This window comes from Diplotaxodon limnothrissa, linkage group LG6, assembly GCF_057381915.1.
Source record: "Diplotaxodon limnothrissa isolate DT_005_m linkage group LG6, D_limnothrissa_male_GT1.1, whole genome shotgun sequence".
Lineage (NCBI taxonomy): Eukaryota > Metazoa > Chordata > Actinopteri > Cichliformes > Cichlidae > Diplotaxodon > Diplotaxodon limnothrissa.
The window spans coordinates 36,255,791-36,277,937 of NC_140601.1; the positions used below are offsets into that span (position 1 = coordinate 36,255,791).

Here is a 22,147-nt window from a genome sequence, read left to right on the forward strand (position 1 = left end):
CTTAAAAACAGTTATTTGGTCCAATATTTCTGTTTGAACTTAACCTAAATGGTTCTTGTAAAGGATTCTGTTGTTTGAGATCCATTTTAATACAGGTCAGTATTTTATTTTATTTCAGACACACATAAAGTTAACTGTATTTAATTTAGAAACGCATACACAAAAAACAAAAATGTAGAATTTGTATCAGTGTCCTCCATTGCATACAGTGCTTAACAAAATTATAAGATCACCACCCAATGTAAGGCTCAACTGCCCTAAATTAATAATTTAAAATTTGGTAATTGCGAAAATCATTATTTATGTTTCTGTAATGTTAATCCATCTTCACAAGCTATTTTATCAAAATGATATTTTTTTTATGCAAAAATTTTTGTTATCCACAAATTTTAAAACTTACTGTTCCATAAAAAAGCAAAAAATTAGTACATAAAAATATTTTTTTGAAATTGAAATTACAGTTATTTACTTGGAGTCCTGAACAAAAAAAATAATATTATTTTGTTGTTGTTGTTGTCGTTGTTGAATGTTATGCTGGATTGGTTTCGGACTTCTCAGAGAAGTCCAGTTTGCCAGTTCAAATGTAGGTATTACAACATGAATTCAGTTTATTTTTTCCCCTAATAAACATCAACATGACTTTTAGTTACTGACAGATTTCTAAAATATTTGTGTTTTCTTGTTTTTATGTGGTCTAATAATTTTGTTAATCACTGTATGGGTAAATGAAAAAACAAACTTGCAAGAAACATGATCATGATTGAATTATTTTACCTGCTCTGTACCCCACAATATAACCAGTCCAGATCCTGTGATCAGCTGAAATAAGAAAGGGTCAATAGGGCATATGTCCACTCACCAAGATTGGATGGCAAAACCTATTATGATTGGACTGAAAGCTTTATGGGAGGTTAAATAAATATCAGATTTCATTTATTTAACATTTTGCAGTAATATTTAACATTATCCAGAATAATGAAGGAGCAATTGGAAATAGCAAGTCTAGATCTTCTAGGAATTTAGAGACATTTCTAGGACAAAATAAAAAGGCTTTTATGTGGTTGTAGGTGAACTACTACTACTACTACTACTACTACTACTAATAATAATAATAATAATAAACACTGATGTCACAGACATCTGTATGATAGTAGAGTACAACATTTTTTCAAAGCTAAAAGGTTCTGTTTCTAGCTTAGGGAAAAAATAAATACAAAGTTCTGGAATAAAATCACATTGAATCGTTTTTTATTTACATTCAGTCTTTACACACACTCAGAAAAATGAGTGTATAATTCAAGTATTACGTTATAACCTCTTACTTTATTTCACAAAAAGAAATATATAAGCACACATAGAGCATATAAACATACATAAACTCCACAGTATTTGAATATTAACATTCCTTAATGAAACACATTCAGCAGAATACGCTCTAAATACTTCTGGGTTTAGTACGGTGCTCCGTCCAAATGTTAAAACCAGTACAACCGATTTCTTTTGCAACCATACAATGAAGGCATGCCAACTGTGCAATTCATGTCTTTAAAAGCAGATAGAACTGAGTACAAATAAATCAATGCAATACTGTATGTAGTCCCTGTATAAGTGGCACTTCTGCAAAACTTTGAGCTTCTCCAGACAAAGCGTGGTTAGTACTGCAGCCATATGCGGCCTAAATCGTTCCCTTGTCCTCTTCAGAGTTTCCTTATGAGGGTATAATAACAAGGAATGTTCACTCAATGCAGGTAAACAGTAGAAAAGTGTATATTTTGTGCAAAATCATAGCATTAGCTAGCTTTCATTTATAAGGTCCAGACCATGAACTCAGGGTAAACTTTGATGATGTGAGAAAGAGAAATGATGATTAAATCCAAGAAGCACTTTTTTAGAGAAGGTTTAAAAGCCACGGAGGTGTTTTCAAACATCCTGCTCTTCTGTTGGCTTTTCTTTATAAAGATCTTTGCTGAGTTCTTCATATGCTCACTGACCTGGTAACAAAATATATCCGCAAATTACTATGTCAGCCTTTCTCTCAGATCAGACTTGATCTACATCATTCTTCTCTGAGCTAGGAAAAGAGGACGGCTCCCAACGGCCCAAAATAGTACCCCTCAGGCCTGCCTGGCACTTAGCGATGAGGTAGATTTTGCGGAGCACGGTGCGGCGCAACAGGATGTAAACCCAGGGGTCGAGGATCTGGTTCCACGTGGCCAGCCTCACTCCCATCACCATCAGGGTTTTATAGTATGACAAGCTGTGTCCAATGGTTCCCGTGTAGGAGTGAATCACGGACATCAGGCCAAAGATCTGCAGACATGAAACATAAAACTGCAGTTAGTAAAATGAAAAGTAAAAACAATATATTAAAAGAATAGCAAAATAAATGTTTATAAAAATAGAATGCCACTCTGCCCTCCTTAGTGTCATAGATACAGTGACATTGCTTTATAAGGTCTGGCTATAGTTGTACTAACCTCTTATTGATATTTTAAAGTAGAGACTGCAGGAGTAAAAGTTTAGCTGGACTGCATTGCGCCTAATACCTGGTATTAAAATCTTCAGCTTTGATACCAATACTTTTAATTAGTGAAATCTATAATATGCAATCATCTTAGGGAGAGCAATGTAATGAGATCACTTGTATTTACCATTTATTTAATAATGATAGTGCAAATTCTCTGATCACATGCAGGTATCATAAGACAAAAAACCTTCTGCTTCATATATGTTTGTGCACAGAAGTAACACCTGAGCCTTCTTACATTACATTACATTAAATTTGCATGCTACTGATATGTAACTATCAGCAATGTGCTGATGTTTGACCAAAAAATAACAAAGTCACCATGCCTGTCATGCCCAGTTTGAAACTGTAATGGACTGGTCACCTGTCCGAGGTGCGCCCTGACTTTTGTCAGGTGGCATTGGCTCGAGCCCCACACAAACCCTGAATTTGGATAAACAGTTAAGAAAATGGAAGGATGGAAGCAACCGATGGAAATAATTTCACTTTAGTAAAACAGAATTTGGCTGAATCTTTACGTGAGTCAGTCAAGCAAATGACAATCTGAGTAAACTGAAATCACCAAATTAAAAAACACATTGTAAGCTTCTTAATATGATACAAACCAGATACCAGCTGTGTATGTTGTTTTGTCCTTGAGGACTGCTGCACAGTTCACTTGAGTGGCTGCATGAAAGCTTGAGCAAGAATTTTTGGACTGCTGTTGTTCCTTGAGATGTAAGCTAGAGTTTGTTGGCAGGTCTAACTTGAGAGATACTTTCCCATTCTCATTTTCTGCTAATCCTATATAAACCCTTGATAGCGTGCAAAATCCCTCTGTTATTATGCATGTGACGCACTTTTTAAATATGCGGTCTTTCTTTCTGACCACATTTCTGCTTCAGTCTCTGTTTGCACATTGTTTTTTTTGTTTTCTTAACTGAGCTTGATATTTAAACAAAGTGATTGACTTACACAAAGTAAGAGCACTTACTCTTTAATTTAGCAGTTGTTGTTCCCTGTCTGACATTTGATCCCATAATGATCCAGCTGTGTAATGTGATCCAGTTCTCTTCAGAAATGTGTTAAATAAGAATTTCATGTTTTGTTTTGTTTTTACAGAAACAAGGCCATTTGGACAGAAGATTCTTTCTTTCTTTTTTTGTCTTTGTCAGCACTGATCCTGTTGCTAATGCAGTGTGACTTTAAATATTACTTCTAACTTCACAGTTTTTAACCAAAATTCTCAGTTTGCCCCTAATCTCACAGTTGCACTATGTGACATAACTTGAAAACCTCCAAAAATTTGAGGAGTAAAAATACTGCTTAACCACCACATAGGTGCTTTCAAACATACTGGCTAAAAATCCACTTGTAGTGAGCTGCCAGAATGAGTAAGAGAGCTGTAAAGCTGTTGTGATCTAACAGCTGCAATAAAACTGACGAGAGTTAATAAAGCACAGTATGGGCATGAAGGCAAGCATGCTCAGAGTGTCACTAATCATCCAACCTAAGTAGAAACATCTGTGTGAGAGAACATTTGATGCGTAAGAGCTCTTTCTTTTTTTATTTTTAGACAACAGGTGAAGTCTACCATCTTACTGACTTTTCTTTCTTAACCTTGTACTTCCTGACACTCACCAGCAGAGGGCTCCAACAGATACACGAAGTGACCATTATTCCAACGAGCTGCACCACCATCTCTATGTCGTGGGACTTGGCTGAGTGATGGGAGCCGGGCTGCCTCCTGAGCCGGGCGAAGACCAGTGTCAGTCCACTGATGGTGTTACAAACCAGCGCCACAGCTAGCGAGGCCAGCCCAAGTCCAGAGAACAATACTACAAATGCCACATCCACCTCCTTAGTGTCACTGAGCACTTTGATGAAACACCAGGTCCCTGGCTCTTGATAGGTGTAGGAACCCAGCTGAAAGCAGGGTAGCAAGGCCACACTTAAGGCTGCCAGCCAGATGATGGAAAGACAAATTTTTGCACGTCTTTTTGTGACCAAAGATGAGTGCAGCAGTGGTTTAGTAACACCCAGGCATCGCTCGGCAGCCATGGCACAGCCCATGAAGAGAGGGCATAGTCCGAAGAACACCATGCTGCCACCGAGGAACTGGCACATCCCATCAGAGGAGTTGACATACTGAGGCCTTGCAGCTCCAGAGAGGTAGAGTCGGAGAACCAGGGCACCAGGAATCACATGGCCAATCGAGTCTGTAATCACTAGTGACGTGGCAAACAGAAGGAATGTAGCTTTGGAGCGCCGGCGCTGAAGGGAGTAAGCATTAACCAGGATGAAGAGGGCCACAATGTTGGAGATGATGCCCAGTGTCATGGACAATATGACAATGAACGCTCCACCAGCGGTAGGCTCCTCAAAGGTGAGGTTTTCATGGTGTGACAGCCCTTCAACAGCAGCCCTGACCTCCACCTTCCCTCCACTGTCATTAGCCACATGAGGGAGAAGCAGGGGGGCTGAGGAGTTGTAGTGGCTCAAAGCTAACATCTCTGAACTCTGAAGGTCGTGAGATCCATAGTTAGGTGAGGCTGCAGGAGATAGAAAAGGCATATTTAGTTATAAAGCACTCTTAAGCTGCTGTTAATCCGTGTAAAATGATATTAAGTTAACCAAGATGGCGGCGCGCACAGACGCAGCGGCCCGGAGCTCCTACACTTTTGCACTTTTGGTGGAGTACAATAATATTGAATGGGTTGCATTGTTGTATTTTGTCATGTTTCTCAGGTCTTTGTCTGAATTTCTACGAACATTATTGCTAAGGATTGTCTTATTGCATTGGAGTCACACTGGGTTAAATATGTACACTTGGGTTTTAAGGGGTATTTATTATTTTCTTCTTTTTTTTGGGTTGTATGGAAGCCCCAAACGCAATTTCATTGTTCTTGACAATGACAATAAATAAATAAATAAATAAATAAATAAATAAATAAATAAATAAATAAATAAATATTGATGAGTTGATTTAACAAAAGCTGTAATAACTATTCACACAAATACAAATAAAAGTTCAGGAAATATCCTGGAAAAAATGAATGCAGAAAATCCCAACCCAACCAAACATCTACAATAGTGTTCCCAGATTTGTTTATTTAAATGTGATGACACAGGAGGACACAAAAACCAACCAGGTGGGGGGAACATGAGACTAACGGTTTTATTTGTGAACAGAATTCCTGCCTCGAAGCATAAACAGGGAGACGTGGCTGCCTTGCAATGAGGCATGGTGGCTGCACTGAAGCACACGATTGAACTCTGGGGCACAAAATGCAGTACGGTTACAACCGTAAATATGTTTTATCTTCCTGAGTGGGGGACAGTGCCAGGTCAGGTGGTCCTTTAGCCACAGCCCTTAGAGGGTAGGCTATTAGATATTGGCAGATTGTTAAAACGCCAAAAGAGACAATAGCTTTCAGAAGAAATGCGTTCATCTCTTTCTCTGGCCAAAGAATCACTGACAAGAGGCAGTAAAGCCGCTTCTGAAACCAAAGGCACCACCTTTACGTGACATCCTATAATGGTCATCTTTTAAGATTTCAGGGCTGCTGACATTTAAAAGATTCAAAAACACTACAAGAAAGAAAAGAAGGAAATTATTGTTTTCACATCTATTGCGTTCCCCACGAATATGGCTCTTGTTCTTTTATAACTGAGTTTGATTCAGGTGGAAGTATGTGAAAGAAGTGCAAAGGAGAGAACTTTAATAGTCGTATGACACACAAATGTCTTATAAATGTACTTATAATTATTCATCATAGGCAGGAACATTTTTTCAATCTTTTATACATATATTTAATATATATATATTTAATAGATGACAAATGTTTAAGTTCTTCTTCTTCTTCTTCTTTTTGATTTGTAAATATTCCTTTTGAACCCAACCTGACACACTTGAGCGATGAAAGGACACAGGATGACAGACAGCAAGTAGAGGCTACTGAGGCAGCTGTCAGGACTGCAGTGCTTTGTTAATCAAAGTGGAGCGTCACTGTTAGGTTTAGTTTGGAGGTCAAACATAGTTAAACAGAACAGAACTCCCAGCAACACAAAAAAAAAGACTAAATATTGGGGGAAATCAGAGCTGAGCATTATTCAGCTCACTGTTCACGATGCTTCATTCCATAATCACATACATTTTTTTAACACAGAGAATCCTTATACCTCGTTTGTGGTGTCTAAACAGTAACAGTAATTGCCTTAATTTAAACTAATTAAAACAATTACTGGATCCAGTTTCTACCAGAAAGAAATATTATTTTTTTAGGGCTGTCTCCTGCCTACTGTTTCAGACTTCCACAGAGCCCACACTCTAAAAAATATTCGTTGTGTTTGTCGGTAGAACTTAACAAAAAAGCATTTTTCTGCTAAAAAAAGTAAGTTGCCTACATGTACACGTTTTAGTGAGTTGAATAATCAATGTTAGAAGTCAGTGCAACACAAAAATTAAAAAACAGCTCCTTAACTTAAATGTTTGAGTATATTGAATAAAATACTTTTGTCATCAATCAACAACAGAAAATATTAAGTTTGTGTAACATGTAAAAATGAGTTTCAACATCCTTCCTGTTTGAATTGAGACCATTCAGACAGACAAGGGCAACCCCGTAGCATATGTTCGTATCGTGCGCAACAGTTTCTGGATTCTTGTGGCTTCGTGGGAGAAGAGGTGTGTTTGCCCTCGACTGTGTTCGGTGAGTTAAGTAAGTACTGAATTCTAAATAGATGAATTACAAGTTATATTTGTACACTAGTGATGGGCAGATGAAGCCCCATGAAGCACTGAAGCTTTTCATCCAATTGGTTCACCCCAACGCGAAGCTTCATGAAGCTTCATTTGCTCTAGCAGGACACCTACTGGACGTAAAAATAATAGCTGGCATGAATTTGAAGAGTGTGGCATTTTGCACACAGCCTGTAAATGTCAACAACAAAAGGAGTGTGTAAAACATCTATATTGCAGTGATGGCAGTATACTGTGTATATTTATGCTGGCAGTATGGAAAATGATTATTTGCGGCAAAGTTCGAACCGCTTCATGAACCAGTCACGTGGTACAGCCGGGCAGCGAGGCTTCGGACGTCATCATTTTCAGCTCCTCCCATAAATGAAGCAAGCCTCGATACGCGCTTCGCGGAAACGCCCCCTCCATTACTCGACACACGCTCCGAAGCCTCGATACAGAACGTCCCATCACTATTGTACACTCTAAAATGTCATATTTAAAAAAAACTGAAATTTGATGGTTTTAATCGTAATTTAGCAGAGTATAGTTGTTGTTGTTTTTTTAAGTTTAGCTAGCCGTTTCTTTTAGCTAGCAAACGTTCCTCACAAATAAAAGAGTACAGATACAATTAAAACATGTCACTTGTCAGGGTACATTTGGTTAGCTGATAGACTATGTCGACAGCAGAGCATGTTCAATTTGAACCCGTATATGTTCAAATTAACCGGTCAGTAGCTGCCTGCATTTTTATCATGGTGTCAGAGTAAATTCGTGTTTCCACAAGATGGTCTCGGGTGAGGTAACTAATTACTGACAGAGTAAAATGTGGTGAATTTATCCCTGACTAAAAGTATTTCTATCAATTGTGTTGATGTTCTAAGCTCGACTGGGAATTCTGCCTGAGATTAAAGTTGGTTGACCTAGCAAAAAAAAACCAAAAAACAATATTGTGTGTGTGTGTGTGTGTGTGTGTGTGTGTGTGTGTGCATACGACTTGCATTTGCTTTCTGTAATTGTAAGCATAATGTAAAGTGTGGGATTGTGGCATGTCCACAGTGGTATTTAAATAGTTTAAAAGAAATTTCTCTTGCACATTTGGATTTGACACCTTATTACAAGTTTAAACTGCAGTCTGTAGATGTCAATTTTAAAATTCAATTTTGTTCAGTCTTTATGATTAATCTTTTTCAGTGTTGCATTGTAGTGTTTTAGAGAAGGTTTTATACTTAAAATAGCTTGTTAACTCAAAAGCTTCAATAATTCTTTGCATTACAAAAGGTTGCAGTAAATTTCAAAATGCATTGGACTTGCAAAATTTGCAAGTTTGAAACATCAAGAAGGAATGAGCTCTTAAAGCATTACAGGCTTAAACATAGCCATGGTGGACTGTTTATGCCTTGCCTGTACTGGGATTGTAACTGCTCATTTGAACATATGCTTCTCATAGGAACCGAAAACACACTCCTCACTCATTGGATGACTTCAAGCCTGAGCTGATACAGCGGTGTGTCAGTCGTTTGAATGCAGGAGATGATCCTCTTGAGGAACATAATGAAAATCCATTGTGTGAAGATGTAGCAAATGAAGAGGATGAAGAAATTGGGGAATTGCCTAATTTAATTGAGAAACATTTAGCCCACCTACTACTAAAACTGGAAAGTATATATAATGTACCTCGCAGGTGTATTGATGAATTAGTTGTTACAGTTACAGTTATAGTTCATGTCATTCTCTGATTCAGGTCCTATTCATCAAAAGCACAATTGTGCTGTTGATGAAATTTAGGTTACATTTACTTTTAGTCACTTTATCCTATTGCTAGCAAAGTGGGCATTTAAAGCAGGCCAGTGTGTAACAGTTTAAATTGAAGTTACAAAGATTAAATCTTTATTTCTTTTAAAAACATATTTAAAATCAATATTTGGCACAATGCAAGTCACATAAATGTAATAGTTTTGACTTTTCACCTAATAAACTGTAAGTTTAAGTTTTGTTTTGCTTTTTTTATTCTCCAGAGTTCGGTGGAAATGAAGAGAGAGGTCGCAATCCGTTGCATGAAGGTGTATCTGAAAGAGAAGGAAGAGGATCTCTTCAGAGAACAGCTGGTAGGTGAATCTCGCATTCTTTTGTTTTATTTTTAAATGGCACATAAAATGCTGACATGTTTCCATTTAAACTACCTACTTGCCAGGATGGTGAACAACAGTTCCCAGAAGAAGTAGTAAAGATTGTAGTCACCAGACGTGCAGCAGTGTCTCTCAAAGCTGTCGCTAAAATTGTGATTGAAGGAACAGCAGTCCTGGAAGACCTTGATGTGCCCAGAGTGTGTGCCTTAATGATGGGGCTTATATACACTCTCAATCTGAGCTACCCAAAACAAGTAAAGAACACTAGAGGTATTTCTGGAACTTGATGGGCTTAAACCAGTCCACGGGTAATGTCTGTTAAGTGCAAACTTCTGTCATGAAACGAATGTGAATTGGACTGTAGTATTCCGATGTGCCTCTTACGTTTTTGTATGCAGTCCCAGATGAGTGTAGTTTTGAGAAAAGTTTGTAATACATATAATCTTAGCTTTGGATTGTTCTGTTGTTGAACATTAAAATCTTTTGTCATTTCCTTGATTCTGCGACAAGTTGAACAAGTTGATACCAATTTATGTTAATGTTAATGTACATGAAGTACTTTTTTTTTTTAGTCATTTATAATTAAAGGGCTGCTGTAATGTTTCATTTATGTTGTATTGACACAGAAGTGTATTACTTTGAAAATGTTTTGTAATAAAATAATCAATTGGAATAAGTGAAATGGCTTTGTGTGATTTTTAGAAAAGCTACTATAGAAACCTAAACTAATTGGCATGGATAATTGTGAGTAGGATATATGTAAAAAAGTTCGTTGGTGTAACTCAACTAATGTAATTTCTCAACTTAATTTTACCAGAAATTTTAAATTAATATTAGGTTGAATAAACTTAATTATGCTTGTGGAGGTCAAGGTAAATCATGTTGGTTTGTTAAACAAGTTGAGTTAGCCAAACCTAAAAATTACTTGCTGAATTTACTTAATAATATGCAAAATTTGTAACTTAAAAAGCTGAGTGGAAATTGTTACCTTACTTTTTTAAGTTGAGGCAACAAAATATTTTTTAGAGTGCAGAGACAGCCAGTAAGCTGCTTTTCTGCACCACAACACACCCTATCACAATTTCTTCTCACCACTTTGTTAAATCTATGAGAATTCCCACACTGATCTGTATATTTTCAGAAAAGTTCACATTTCCACTAAATAAGAAACATATATACAGATGTTAACAAAAAATAATACATATAAAATAAACAAAGACGTATTCTTTTTTATTACTCCTCTTCATCATTATTATTATTTAAATGGAAGAAATTACTTACCACTCGACAGTTGATTAGTTATCTTATAAGTCCAGCTGGTTTATCTTTGTGATTCATAAGGATAGTCCAAAGAAATCCAGAAGAAAAAATCTGTTTTCATTAGAAGTCATGTTTCCTTTCGACAAGCTCCACTGCAGCGATGTCCGTCGCGGAGTTTTTTCCATTGCTTAAGGCTCCTGTCTATTTCACTGTGGCTTTTAAAGGATCCCCACTGACGCTGAAATACCGACTCACATTTTTATAGCGCGGTGTCCTCCAGTCTGTGTGGGCGTCTCTGCTGCTGTTCGCCCCCTGAGTCAAGTCCGTCTCACCCCTGTGCTGCACTTTCCCTGCAGCCTGTTTACATTACCTGCACGACCAGTAAGCGCAACCTAGCGTCACTATTTCTCAAAAAAAGAGTGAAGGGAAAAATAATTTAAAAAGAAAAAGTCATTATTTTTTACCTAAGCAGCTGTTAGAGTTTTAATTTCCCTGTAAACTTCAAAATGTTGGTCTCGAAATAGTTAATAAAGCTTTATTTGCAGTAATCAGCTTGAAGCGAAGACACTTTTCAGCTCCTGGCTCTTCTGTAAATGAATCGATCTGAACAGATTCGGTTCCATAGGCTGCGCTATTAATCTATTTATTTTTGCAGTTGACTGCGTAACTCTGAGCTCAAAATAACCTCTGCTGAGGTATCAGTTGTCCAGTACATGGTGGATATTAGTTCTTCCTATGAAGGGTCTTCTATTTCAGTAATTCCAATAAACGACCTCAGTATTCAGGAGCAAAAGGCTGACGTTTATAGATATAATTTAAAAAACAATTAAATAAAAAAAAATGTTTAAAAAAGACGAGGATACATGTGAAGGTGTTTGTTTTGCAGTTGTAGTTTAGATAATTTGGTATGGAAAAGCCATATTCACGCTCTAGAAAATAAAACAGATGTTCCTCAAGGACCCTGGTGTTAGTCTTGAGGGTTTCTGCAGCTGTGTAAAGGAAAAATGTATTCTGCTTGATTGACATTTTTCCTGTAGTACATACTGAAGCCAGGTGGCTTTGTTTGTTTGAATTTTACAAGGTCGTGGAATGCAAGCTGGAGCACACTAGCACACATTTTGGGTTGGAAACTGAGCAAAAGCAACATTAGAGATTGGCTGCTGGTTCACAGGAAAGAGCAGAGATGGGCACTGACATGTAAATTGTTTTCATTTTGTTTTTTTTCCTTTAAAAAAATTAAATCAAGACACCTGGAGGAAGAATTTAGGCCCTGCGAGAGTCTTAAAGGGAGGAGTGCGCAGAAAATATCAAAACATCTATTAGATGGGATTACATCTTGAAAAAGAAGCCCAGTCTCAAAGAGGTTTGTAAAACAGGCGAAAAATTTAGTTGATTTATGATCCAAGACACAAATGTCATACTTTTTTTTTCTTGTTTATGCAGATGAAAAACATTTTCCTCTACGAAAGACTGGTGCAAGTGGATTCTTGGCGTAAGGTGGACCAGGCTGCTTGCTGTCTCATTCCAACAGAAAGATAGTCACTGGTGGCACCTATAGTTTACCCTCAGTGTTGGGAAGGTTACTTTTAAAATGTATTCCATTACAGAATACAGAATACATGCCCCAAAATGTATTCTGTAACGTATTCCGTTACGTTACTCAATGACAGTAACGTATTCTGAATACTTTGGATTACTTAATATATTATCGTGCTTTTTACAACAACGTGAATGTACTATTGCTGTGTGATTTATTACTATTACTGAAGGTCCGCGACTCCGAACTGTAGTAAAGGGACCTCTGACTAATACGGCGGGGTCCCTGTCGGCTTGTAGCCGAAAAATAGCTTTACTTTGTTGTGTGGGTCAACTTTTCTTGCCAGAGACAGAGAGAGGCGTTGAAAGGCTGCTCCAACGGAACTTATTGTTTTCGGAGGAAAACACGAACACGGTGTACAGTCGAGTCTTAATAGCTTACTTACAACTGGGCTCGTCAGGCACTCTTCTTGGCTGAAGTGGTTATTATTACATTTACATGCTTCCAGCTGCCGTTTTTCCTCGATGACAACTCGTACCTTTCCACTCCCCTTTTTCTCCCTCCTCGCGCTCACAGACCAATAACGTGTATGGCAGTCCATTCTCCCTGCAACACGGACTACACTGCCCATGATGCTACATTCTTTAGAGCTATGCTTGTAGCATTCTGCCTGTTAGCTTAGCACAACAACAACAACAACGAAAAGGCGCTCTCTCACCCAGGAAACACACAGTCGCAGAGAGAGAGAGAGCATCGCCCTGTAACCATGGCAACCGTAACGCTGCCGCTTGGAACAACAGCTGTCAAACAAAACCCAAACAGTCCTGACCTGCGACAAAATGAAACAGGAAAGTACTGCAGTGTAATCCATTTATTTCAACAAAGTAACTGTATTCTGAATACCACCTTTTTAAACGGTAACTGTAACGGAATACAGTTACTCATATTTTGTATTTTAAATACGTAACGGTGGTACATGTATTCCGTTACTCCCCAACACTGTTTACCCTTGACTTGGTTTATTTCACACTGACACACATTGATGCAAACAGCAGAAGTCCAAAAATCCTCCTCCTGGAGTTAATTTCACCTGAGCAGGTGAAATTACTCCATTCATAATACATCCTGATTGAACAGGTTTAATCAAGCGTAGACACTTAGCAAACAATACACACAGACCATTTAATGCAATAGATCATTGCTCCACAATCAATAAACTAGAAACCACAGTTGTCTCGTTAGACATAGACCAGGTAAAGTGGAAATTTTTATTTGCAGTTTTACACAAATTTGGATTTGGTACATTCTTCAAAAAATGGATCAAAACACAGCTATCCAAATGCATGTGTTAGGACAAATAAACTTAATTTGCAAGGCTTTAATCTAATGAGGGGCACCAGACAGGCCTAGCTTTTGTCCTTTTCATTGAACCACTAGCAGCAGCAATCCGACATGCCTATACGCTGATGATGCTATTACTTTTCCTTGGGAACTCACAAAACTCTCTTCTGGAGCGAATTACGCTCATAGATTTAACTGGGGTAAATCAAGACCTCTACCTGTGAACTGTAAATATCAGAACACCTCCACCACTCCATTACAATCAGGTAACATTATTTACATCAGTAAAGATCTCTACTCTGCCTTTCAGAGGTTTCACTATTAAGCATCATTACTTCTTAATACTGAAGCATGCGGGGCCCCGTCCTCGGCTTGTACTGGGGTCAGCTTCTCGCTGCCTGCAGTCCCTTGGCATTCTTGCCCTCGGCTCTGTCCGGGACCTTTCTCTTCCCCCGTCTGATTTGAGTGCTCAATCGTCATCTGCATGTGTGGCCTTGGGTTTTGGGTTTTCTTAGGGCTTCCCATGTATTCACTGTTAACCTCTGGCTTTTGAGGGGGCATAGTTGTTGTTGTTGGAGTCTCTCACCCTCATTCTTAAGTATGTTTCATGACAAATGCTTATACAAAGACACTCACATTCTCTCTCTTGCTTTCTCTCTCTTTCTCAATGACAAACACACATACAAAGAGCAAAATTGTATGTTTGTGTACTCCATTTGTTTGGTCTTACAATATAAAGTGTGTTGAAACAACTGTTGTTGTAAGTTGGTGCTATGTAAATAAAACCGAATTGAATTAAACTGAACTAACGTCATTTGGGTTCATCCTTGTGTACAAAATATGAAGGCCATCCAGCAATTATTATTAATGTTTAAATGCAAAGCGAAACTGTAAGCGCTCTTTTGGATCCCTGTGGTTTGAAGTTTCGTATTCAGAATCACATGTACCCAAACAGATGTTTCAGGGTCGAAAGTGCCCACCAAAATAAACACATAAAAATTAAGGCATCCTTAGTTGCATCTTACCCCTGTCTTCTGTTATAATTTTTTGTCTGCAATGAAAAAAATGTTTTTTAAAGCTTGAGGAGAAGTAATGTGATAAAGGTCAGCAGGAAATATTTTCTCAGGATAATGAACGCCTCCCCACAGGTCCTTAGGGATTTGCCAAAAAAGAGGGCTTCCAAAACAGAAGTGACTGGTATGATTTGAGAAATGGAGAAAGTGGGACAAATTCTCATAGAAGCAGGCAAATTGAGCTTCACGTAGGTGGGTTGGAAGAAACAACACAATGCAAGGCAGCTCCAAGCCAATCAGCAAATCCTCCTGATTTGCTGCCTGGATGATTTGATCTGTGTCTTGCCACTGGATTGTAGATGAAAACCAGAAACTAAACTAACTTTGAATCATAGTGCATCACAGAAAGCGCTCCAAACCTGAGAGATGAATCTTTGTCATTTGACAGAAATAATGTCTGAGTGAATTCCATCCAACCTGAAAACATGTTAAACTAATTGTTGGTTTGTTATGGTAACTGTGGGAAGTTTAGGCAAGGCTAAGAAATGCATTACTTTTAAGAACCTGTCAATGACAACTGAGCCTGGCCATGAAATAGGAGTAACTGGTCAGCGCATTCAGCTTCTGGAAATGAAGCAAAAGCTCTGGAGGTAGAAGTGAGATGAGTTAGAGGTACTGCTACCTGGTTATAGTTTGTGATGAATTGGCAATAGAAGCTGGCAAAGCCCATAAAGTGCTGTAATTGTTTCCAAGTGGTTGGAGTGGGCCCTTTGGTCATGGCTTTGACTTTCTCCGGGTCCATTTTCACTGGCCCACTCTTGAGATATAACTCAAAAATGATACTAAAGAAGTGTGAAATTCACATCTCTTTTCCTTCACACACAGTCTCTTTTCCAGTTACTTTTGCAAAGCCTTAATGAAATGGCATTTTATTTTTTTCTAGAATGTCATCAAGAAACACAAAGTTGTTCAGAAATTCCTTAAGAAAGTAAAGCTTGGAGGGCTGAAGCTGAGTTAGTTAATCCAAAAAGACACCACGCGATACTATAAAGGTGTATTAAATGTGGTCTTCCAAAAACCCAGCACCCACTGGAGAAGATGGATGGATGGATGGATGGATGGATGGATGGATGGATCCACAATTGGTCATCAAGCAGGATTTGTTCTCCAGTGGAATCAACAAAGACTTGGAAAGCTGACTATCGTTTCTTGTGGTTAGAGATCTTAAGTCTTTCAGAGATGCTGGCTCGTCCTTTAAAGCTAGTTCATGTTTAAGCTGATTATTTAAGAAATGATGGTAACCGATTTTTAGTGCCTTTGTCCCTGACACAATTCAGTTGAGAACTCAGTGACAGTATTTGTCTGGTATAAATTAAAGAACCATCTAGCTGATCAAACACTCTCTTAAACGCCTTACAAACTTATGTGGATGACTCATTTGACCTGCTAATTAAATAAGACTCAGCTCTCCGAAGAGATGAGATGAGAGATGAGATAGCCTTTATTTGTCAGTTGCAGATCTTTTGCCCACAACCGAGATGACAGACCTTGCCGACCGTACATACAATACAAACATCACATTGGGGAGACAGGTCAGGCCAGGTAGCGAGGAAAAAAAACATTGAAATGTGCAACACAAAAGGATAATACAGGAATGCACAGGTATCAACACACCATAACACAATAAACACAGACAAGCAACATGGGAAAGAGTTCCAGTGTGTACATCTGATCTGGGACCGCTACAATTTTTCGACTGCGCCTCCAGCTGACCCGATGTCCACATCATGGGGGAGGTAAGCGTTGGAGGTGGCGTTGGATCCGGGGTAGGGAGGGTGATGCATCAGTGAGTGCTTATCAGTATCAGTATATGTATGTGTGTGCGTGTCCATAGTTCAGCTGAGACAGTGTCCTTCGCCCTGCCAGGCTAAGTAAAGAGTCTTCCAGCCAACCCAGGTGGCCTTGTAGGGAATGGGAAGGAACAGACTCAACACAGTCGTTATCAGCTCGATCATTAAGCAAACCCACAACATGAGAAATCTTTGGGTAGTCGTTAGAGAAGCCACGGGGTGTATTACTGAGCAATAAAGGCCACTTCAACAGAAAACCCCTGCAGTAACCCAGCTCACGTGTATACACAGGGGTTGCACACACAGGGGAACAAAATCAGATTCCATTACATTGGGCTGAACTGATGTTTCAGTGACAGAGGGTTGTGGCAATTTCAAATTCACTGATTGAATAGTGCGATTCAGTGGATCTAGCCTCTGATGAGTTCCCTGTTGTTGTAGTATTGCAGTGTTTTTCTTTGCAGGAGCAGTGACTGGCTGGATGGTCCAGGCAAGTGGAACTGGAAGTGTCTGTGACACTCCTTGAAGCAACAGGAGTCCCAGAAAACAGTGCAATCACTCTGATTTTGGCTGGGCAACTGAAGAACAGTCAAGAAAGCAGGTATACAGACTGAAAAAACACAAAAACTTTTTAGAGGCATTAGAGGCTTAACACCCACTACAATAGGAACAACAACGTGGCAAAGAGTAGCTTCTCTTACTGCCTCCTAAAGGTTTCTCCTTTTCTCCACTTGTCTTCCTTTTAACCAGTTACTTTGTCTCTTCATCCTTTTACCTAAGTGGGATTTATAGTCAAACACAGGGAGCACGTTCGCCGTCCGTTCCACTCCAGGGACTGCCCGTCTGCCTGCATTGAGCTCTGTTGTCAGATGACGGCAGGGTACAAAGCACGCGCTCCAGCCATCCATGGTCCACTCTTGGTTGTGTTGCTGTTGCTCTGTGAACCAGACGGAAAGGAGAGTGAAGTTATAGGACACAATGAAATAATGAAAAGTGTCAACTGCAGCCTCTGTCTGTGCTTTTAATCCTTTTTCTTTTGCATGGACGCACATTTTTCCCAAAAAAGTGTAAGTGAACGGACACACTATAAAAACCCACTTTAGCCAGTCAGAGGGATAGCTCAATATTACTCTTCATGAACCAGAAGAGTCATGTACTTGACCTAATCGCCACAATTTCCTGAACATTTGATTTCTTTATTTGGTGAATTTTCTACATGAAAATAGTTTTTACCTCATGACATTGTTCACAGAGTCCAGATGGAAGGCAGAGAGTAGCAGTGCCAGCCAGTGCTTAAATACCATGAGCTAAAACACAGCAGGTGTGAACGAGAACCAGATAGATCACTTCAGCTAGTTTTAGTTTTGTTGTTAAATCCAACAGAAAGAAATTCACTATTTGATAGAACAGAGACATAACGATGGCACATAAAGATGTTAATTCTAAACTAGATAGTTTTATATTTTATTGGCTTCATTTATCTTGTTAGGACATTCAATTAGACATGTCTCTATTTATGTTGGTCTTGGACTAAATCATTTAGGTCTGATCCTTCTCCTTTACCAGTGCCCACTTAGAGAGCGCAACAATCGAGCGCTTGGCTGCCATACATGTTTGTTATCCTACCTCTTAAAGGAGACCCTGCTGCCTCCATTTTCTTCACGAATTACTACAAAATATGCCATTTGGCATCTGCAGTCCACTGGCTTGTCCAATACTAAGTCTGAGGTTTATGGGTTTGAGGCTCCTTCTACACCCTTACATTCACCGCAAAGAGAAAAAACTCACTCACTGCATACCTGATTTTTTTTTGTCGCACTGGGAGATGGAAATGCTCTTCAGAGGTTACAAAGGCCTTTATCCTTTAACATGCAACATGGAAGAAAAAGAAATTCTAGTGTTGCATATGCAGAAAAAATCTTCTTGACATGAAGACTCAAAAATCGCCCACCACAACCACCATGTTGTTTAGAGAGCCTGAATATGTGAACTGACAGGAGTTTTACGGGTTTAGAAAAGTGATTTGCAGTTTTGGTTTTAACATCAAGAACATTCCCCTCTATCACACCACTTTGCACAATTATACTGTGCTAGCTTTAATCAAGCATTGTGATATCATGCAAACATATTCAGTGGGGCAAAGGTGTCCATGATATGGGTGCATTCCTCAGTTTTATTATATTTATGGGAATTCTTTGCTATTATGAGTGGAAAGCCACACATTATCTGTCTGGCCAAAAACCGAACAGTGGAATGTTTGCATGAAAATATTCAGCTGGGAGAAGAAAAGACAAACACGCTGTCAAAGAGAGAAACAATTTCAACTACTTTTCTCTGATGTAGCACACACTCCCTGCAGTGCAAATTGTAAAACAAAAAAACAACACACTGTCAGATTGTCAGGCTGGAACCCAGAAGCAATTTCTAATATTTGGTTACTGTTTTGCCTGCTGCATGTCTCGAACTCTGTAAAGACGGGTGCTGATTATGCCAGGAGAAATAGAAAATCCCAGTCTTGTAGGATCCACAGATAATAACAGATGACATCTGCTCTGGGCAGTGTATCATGATCATTATGGTTGATTTTTTGGTTTCCAGCATGGATAAACATTAAGAAGAACTCATGGTAATCAGTGTTCTGAGACAAAATACAATCAGTCATGTGATGCAGATTTCAAGGTCAAGGTCAGAATTTGAGGGAAAAGACACTAATCGTGTGGTTTTATTGTTGAACCGCATACAGTGTAAAGGCAATAGCAAGCTTTCCTAATGGATAGGTTTCCTAATACTTTATGTTTTAAGGGAAAAACAAATTTGTAGACAGATATAGTTGTTAGATCTGTACAAATGCAGTTGCAGTGATTCATTGAAAAGAGCATATGGCATAAGAACTTCCGTAGTTTGGTCAATTTGAGCCTCGATTTCCTCAGCAATACAAAATAACTCCATTGTGACAATATGTGAAAGGAGAGTGGCATGACAGTCTCAAATGAATGCATGAAGCTCAAGAATCTGGAGTACTCTGCATTCATTATACTAGGTGTTTTGTTTAGACACTGCAGACTGTGACTCAGACCAAATATTTGTAGATTTAAAACAGATGCCATTGTCCACATTTGGCCTTGCTGTTATGTTTTTTCCAAGCTGGATTTAGTAAGACATTCTCAATGCATAAAATAAAAGAAGCATTTATTTGATTAAGGGAGAGTAAACGTTAACTAGTCAACGCATTGTTTTTGTGCTGTAACCAACAACAATACATAATATTTTTGTAAAGCAATCCAGGATTATTTTAATTAAAACCATAACAATCTGCATATTCAAAAACAAATTCTGCTGAAGTATGGGATTTTCATTTAAAAGTTTGACTTGTTTGGAGTTCTTCAAATCAAATTTACATCAGATCTCTTGCCTCAAAATCCACCATGTATATGCTTTCATTAGAGCTTTGTTGGCTCAGCCACTGGAGAGTTGAAACGTCAAAAATACTTCTGCAGATTCAAACCTTTCTCTACCCAACAAGCACTGATGACTTTGTTGAACTGCTCATTAACACAAATATCTAATCAGAAAATTACATGTCAGCAGCTCAGTGCATTTAGGCACAAAAACAGCCTCCTGAACTTCAAACAGGTCTGGGGAAGAAAGATAAAAAGGTAGTAGGGGATCCTCTGAAATTTTCCTGACCTACTGGGATTTTCTCACATAACCATCTCCAGGTTTTACAGAAAAAAAGAGGTTCAAATTGATAGGGAGGCAACAGCAATTCAAATATCTATGGATCCATCTAGCCTTGTATCAAGGTAAAAACAAAAAGGGAAAGTTATATTTCTAAGCCCATTAAACTCCTGTCAGTTTACATATACAGTCTGTCTGGCCAACAAGTTCGGCAAACTGGGAAATCAGATGAACTTGGTGGTTGTGAGGGCGATTTATAGGTCTTCATGCCAAGAATGAGGGTCCAAACACCTAACAGTGGCAGGTGAGTATATATTACATTCACTGTATACTGACAAAGCCAAAATATGAGCCTATAAAAATTTGATTCATTCAGGAAAGAAAGATATGGCACAGATTTGTATAAATTAAAAGAAAGAACAGAGTTAACGGAACCTTAGCTACTATAGGGTAAGAGGTGGGATACGTCCTGCACAGGTCGCCAACCTGACGCAGGGCTAACACAGAAAGACACGAGTGCTAACCACTGTTCCAGCATGCTACCCAATACTGGAACATTATAACTTCAAAGCTATCCAACCACACACACATGCTGTTTTAGCAATACAGCTTTTTACAACCAAGATTTGCCAAGTACAAGCACAGTCTTTACTGGTTGGCTTGCTTGAGACACCTGTTCTTTAAATATCTGATTTTTTCCCTTATTCACTTTGTCGTTGCTAAGTTTTCTGAATAGAGCTCATTCCCATTTTGTCAAAAAAAGTGCTTTAGTTATAAATGTGATCATCTGCTGTTTTCAGAGCTTTTGTGATAAAATAAATAAATAAATAAATAAATAAATAAATAAATAAAAATCATATTTGGTGATGTACAGAGCACTCTGAGCTCCCTAAATTGTTCTGTGAATGTTCATGCAGTAAATTCTCAGTGAACACAAGAAGAACACAGTGACCTTTTTATAAAGAAAAAAGACTGAATCTTAATCCAAGAAGAGAAATTCTAATAGCTTCCTTCCTGTTATCCTTGAAAAGACTGTAACATTTTTGTGGGCTTTTCTCTCTTAAATCTTTTTCATAGAGGAAAAAAAAAATGACAGTTTTCCCAGTCAACATCTAATGGCCTACATCAGATCTCTGTCCCTGCCAAATAAACCCATACTCTGAATGAATCTTAAAGAGGACTCTGTCTACCTCCAGCTGTGTCGACGTGGTTGGTTGGATGGTTATGTTCCTAGACAGAAATTTTAAATGCATGACTGACATTGAAAAACATAAATTCTAACGTGAAGAACCCACCATCGCACTATGTGGGCTGAGAGTTAAGAGGTCTTGCTGATGTCTGGGGTAATAAAAATGAAGCGCTTGCTTTTGTGTAGTGATTAATGAGAGCTCTTGTCAGTGTGAAGAAAAGCGAGGCTGAGGTAATTAAAGTGCATCTGCATTGGTGTGAGGTTTAAGAGCCGCAGCCTGCTAATTAGCAGAGATGCTATTAAAAGGAAACTGTGATGCAAGTGCTCATCACCTACCATCTCACACACAAAAACAGACATTAACCTTTTACCTGGAAAGCCAGCTAGTCTTTAAATCGTCTTTATTCAAAAACAACGTCACTGTTAATTCTTAGCAGATGATGGCATTATTCACCATAGTTTTGAAATACTGGTGAGATTTCTTTAATATTATTTAGATTAAATCAAGATATTTGCTTATAGAATACTTTTTTTTAAAACTTATTCACTGCCATGCAGTAGTACATGTTGAGGTCATGATAAAACTTTCTAAATAACCCTGAACTGATTAAAATCTTGTTGGCTCAATCTATTATTTCCAATGAAGCTCAGAAGACACGTATTATTATTATTATGAGTGGTTGGGAATTCATACTGGCCTTTGTTGGACAGAGAAGTGATTCTTTTGAAAAGATCTAATGGTAGCAGCTGGGTGTAAGTTCAATTTTATGAGTGTATGCGTAATCTCCTGCTTAGTCACTGCTGATTAGGTAGGTAGCAGGATTCCTGATGCTGTAATGGCCAACATCTGTGTATTTTGAAGGTAGAGTCCAGAGATCGTTAGCCAACCCTAAGTTAAAGCAG

The 22,147-nt window shown here is 38.5% G+C and overlaps 1 protein-coding gene across 3 annotated transcripts; it reads right to left on the reverse strand.

Moving 5' to 3' along the window:
• Positions 1-1,313: 1,313 nt before the first annotated feature.
• On the reverse strand, positions 1,314-11,220 carry LOC146631118 (prostaglandin E2 receptor EP1 subtype-like). Of its 3 annotated transcripts, none has more exons than XM_085356353.1 (3): positions 10,658-11,220; positions 4,148-5,058; positions 1,314-2,310 (listed from the first exon to the last, which is right to left on the reverse strand). In XM_085356353.1, exons 2-3 carry the CDS (start codon positions 5,015-5,017, stop codon positions 2,041-2,043), a joined length of 1,140 nt encoding a protein of 379 aa, XP_085212479.1. In that variant the 5' UTR covers positions 5,018-5,058; positions 10,658-11,220; the 3' UTR covers positions 1,314-2,040. The 3 variants fall into 3 exon arrangements, with proteins under 3 accessions (XP_085212479.1, XP_085212480.1, XP_085212478.1); XM_085356354.1 differs by lacking the exon at positions 10,658-11,220 and adding an exon at positions 9,218-9,242; XM_085356352.1 differs by lacking the exon at positions 10,658-11,220 and having other exon boundaries at positions 4,148-5,101.
• Between the last annotated feature and the right edge of the window lie 10,927 nt (positions 11,221-22,147).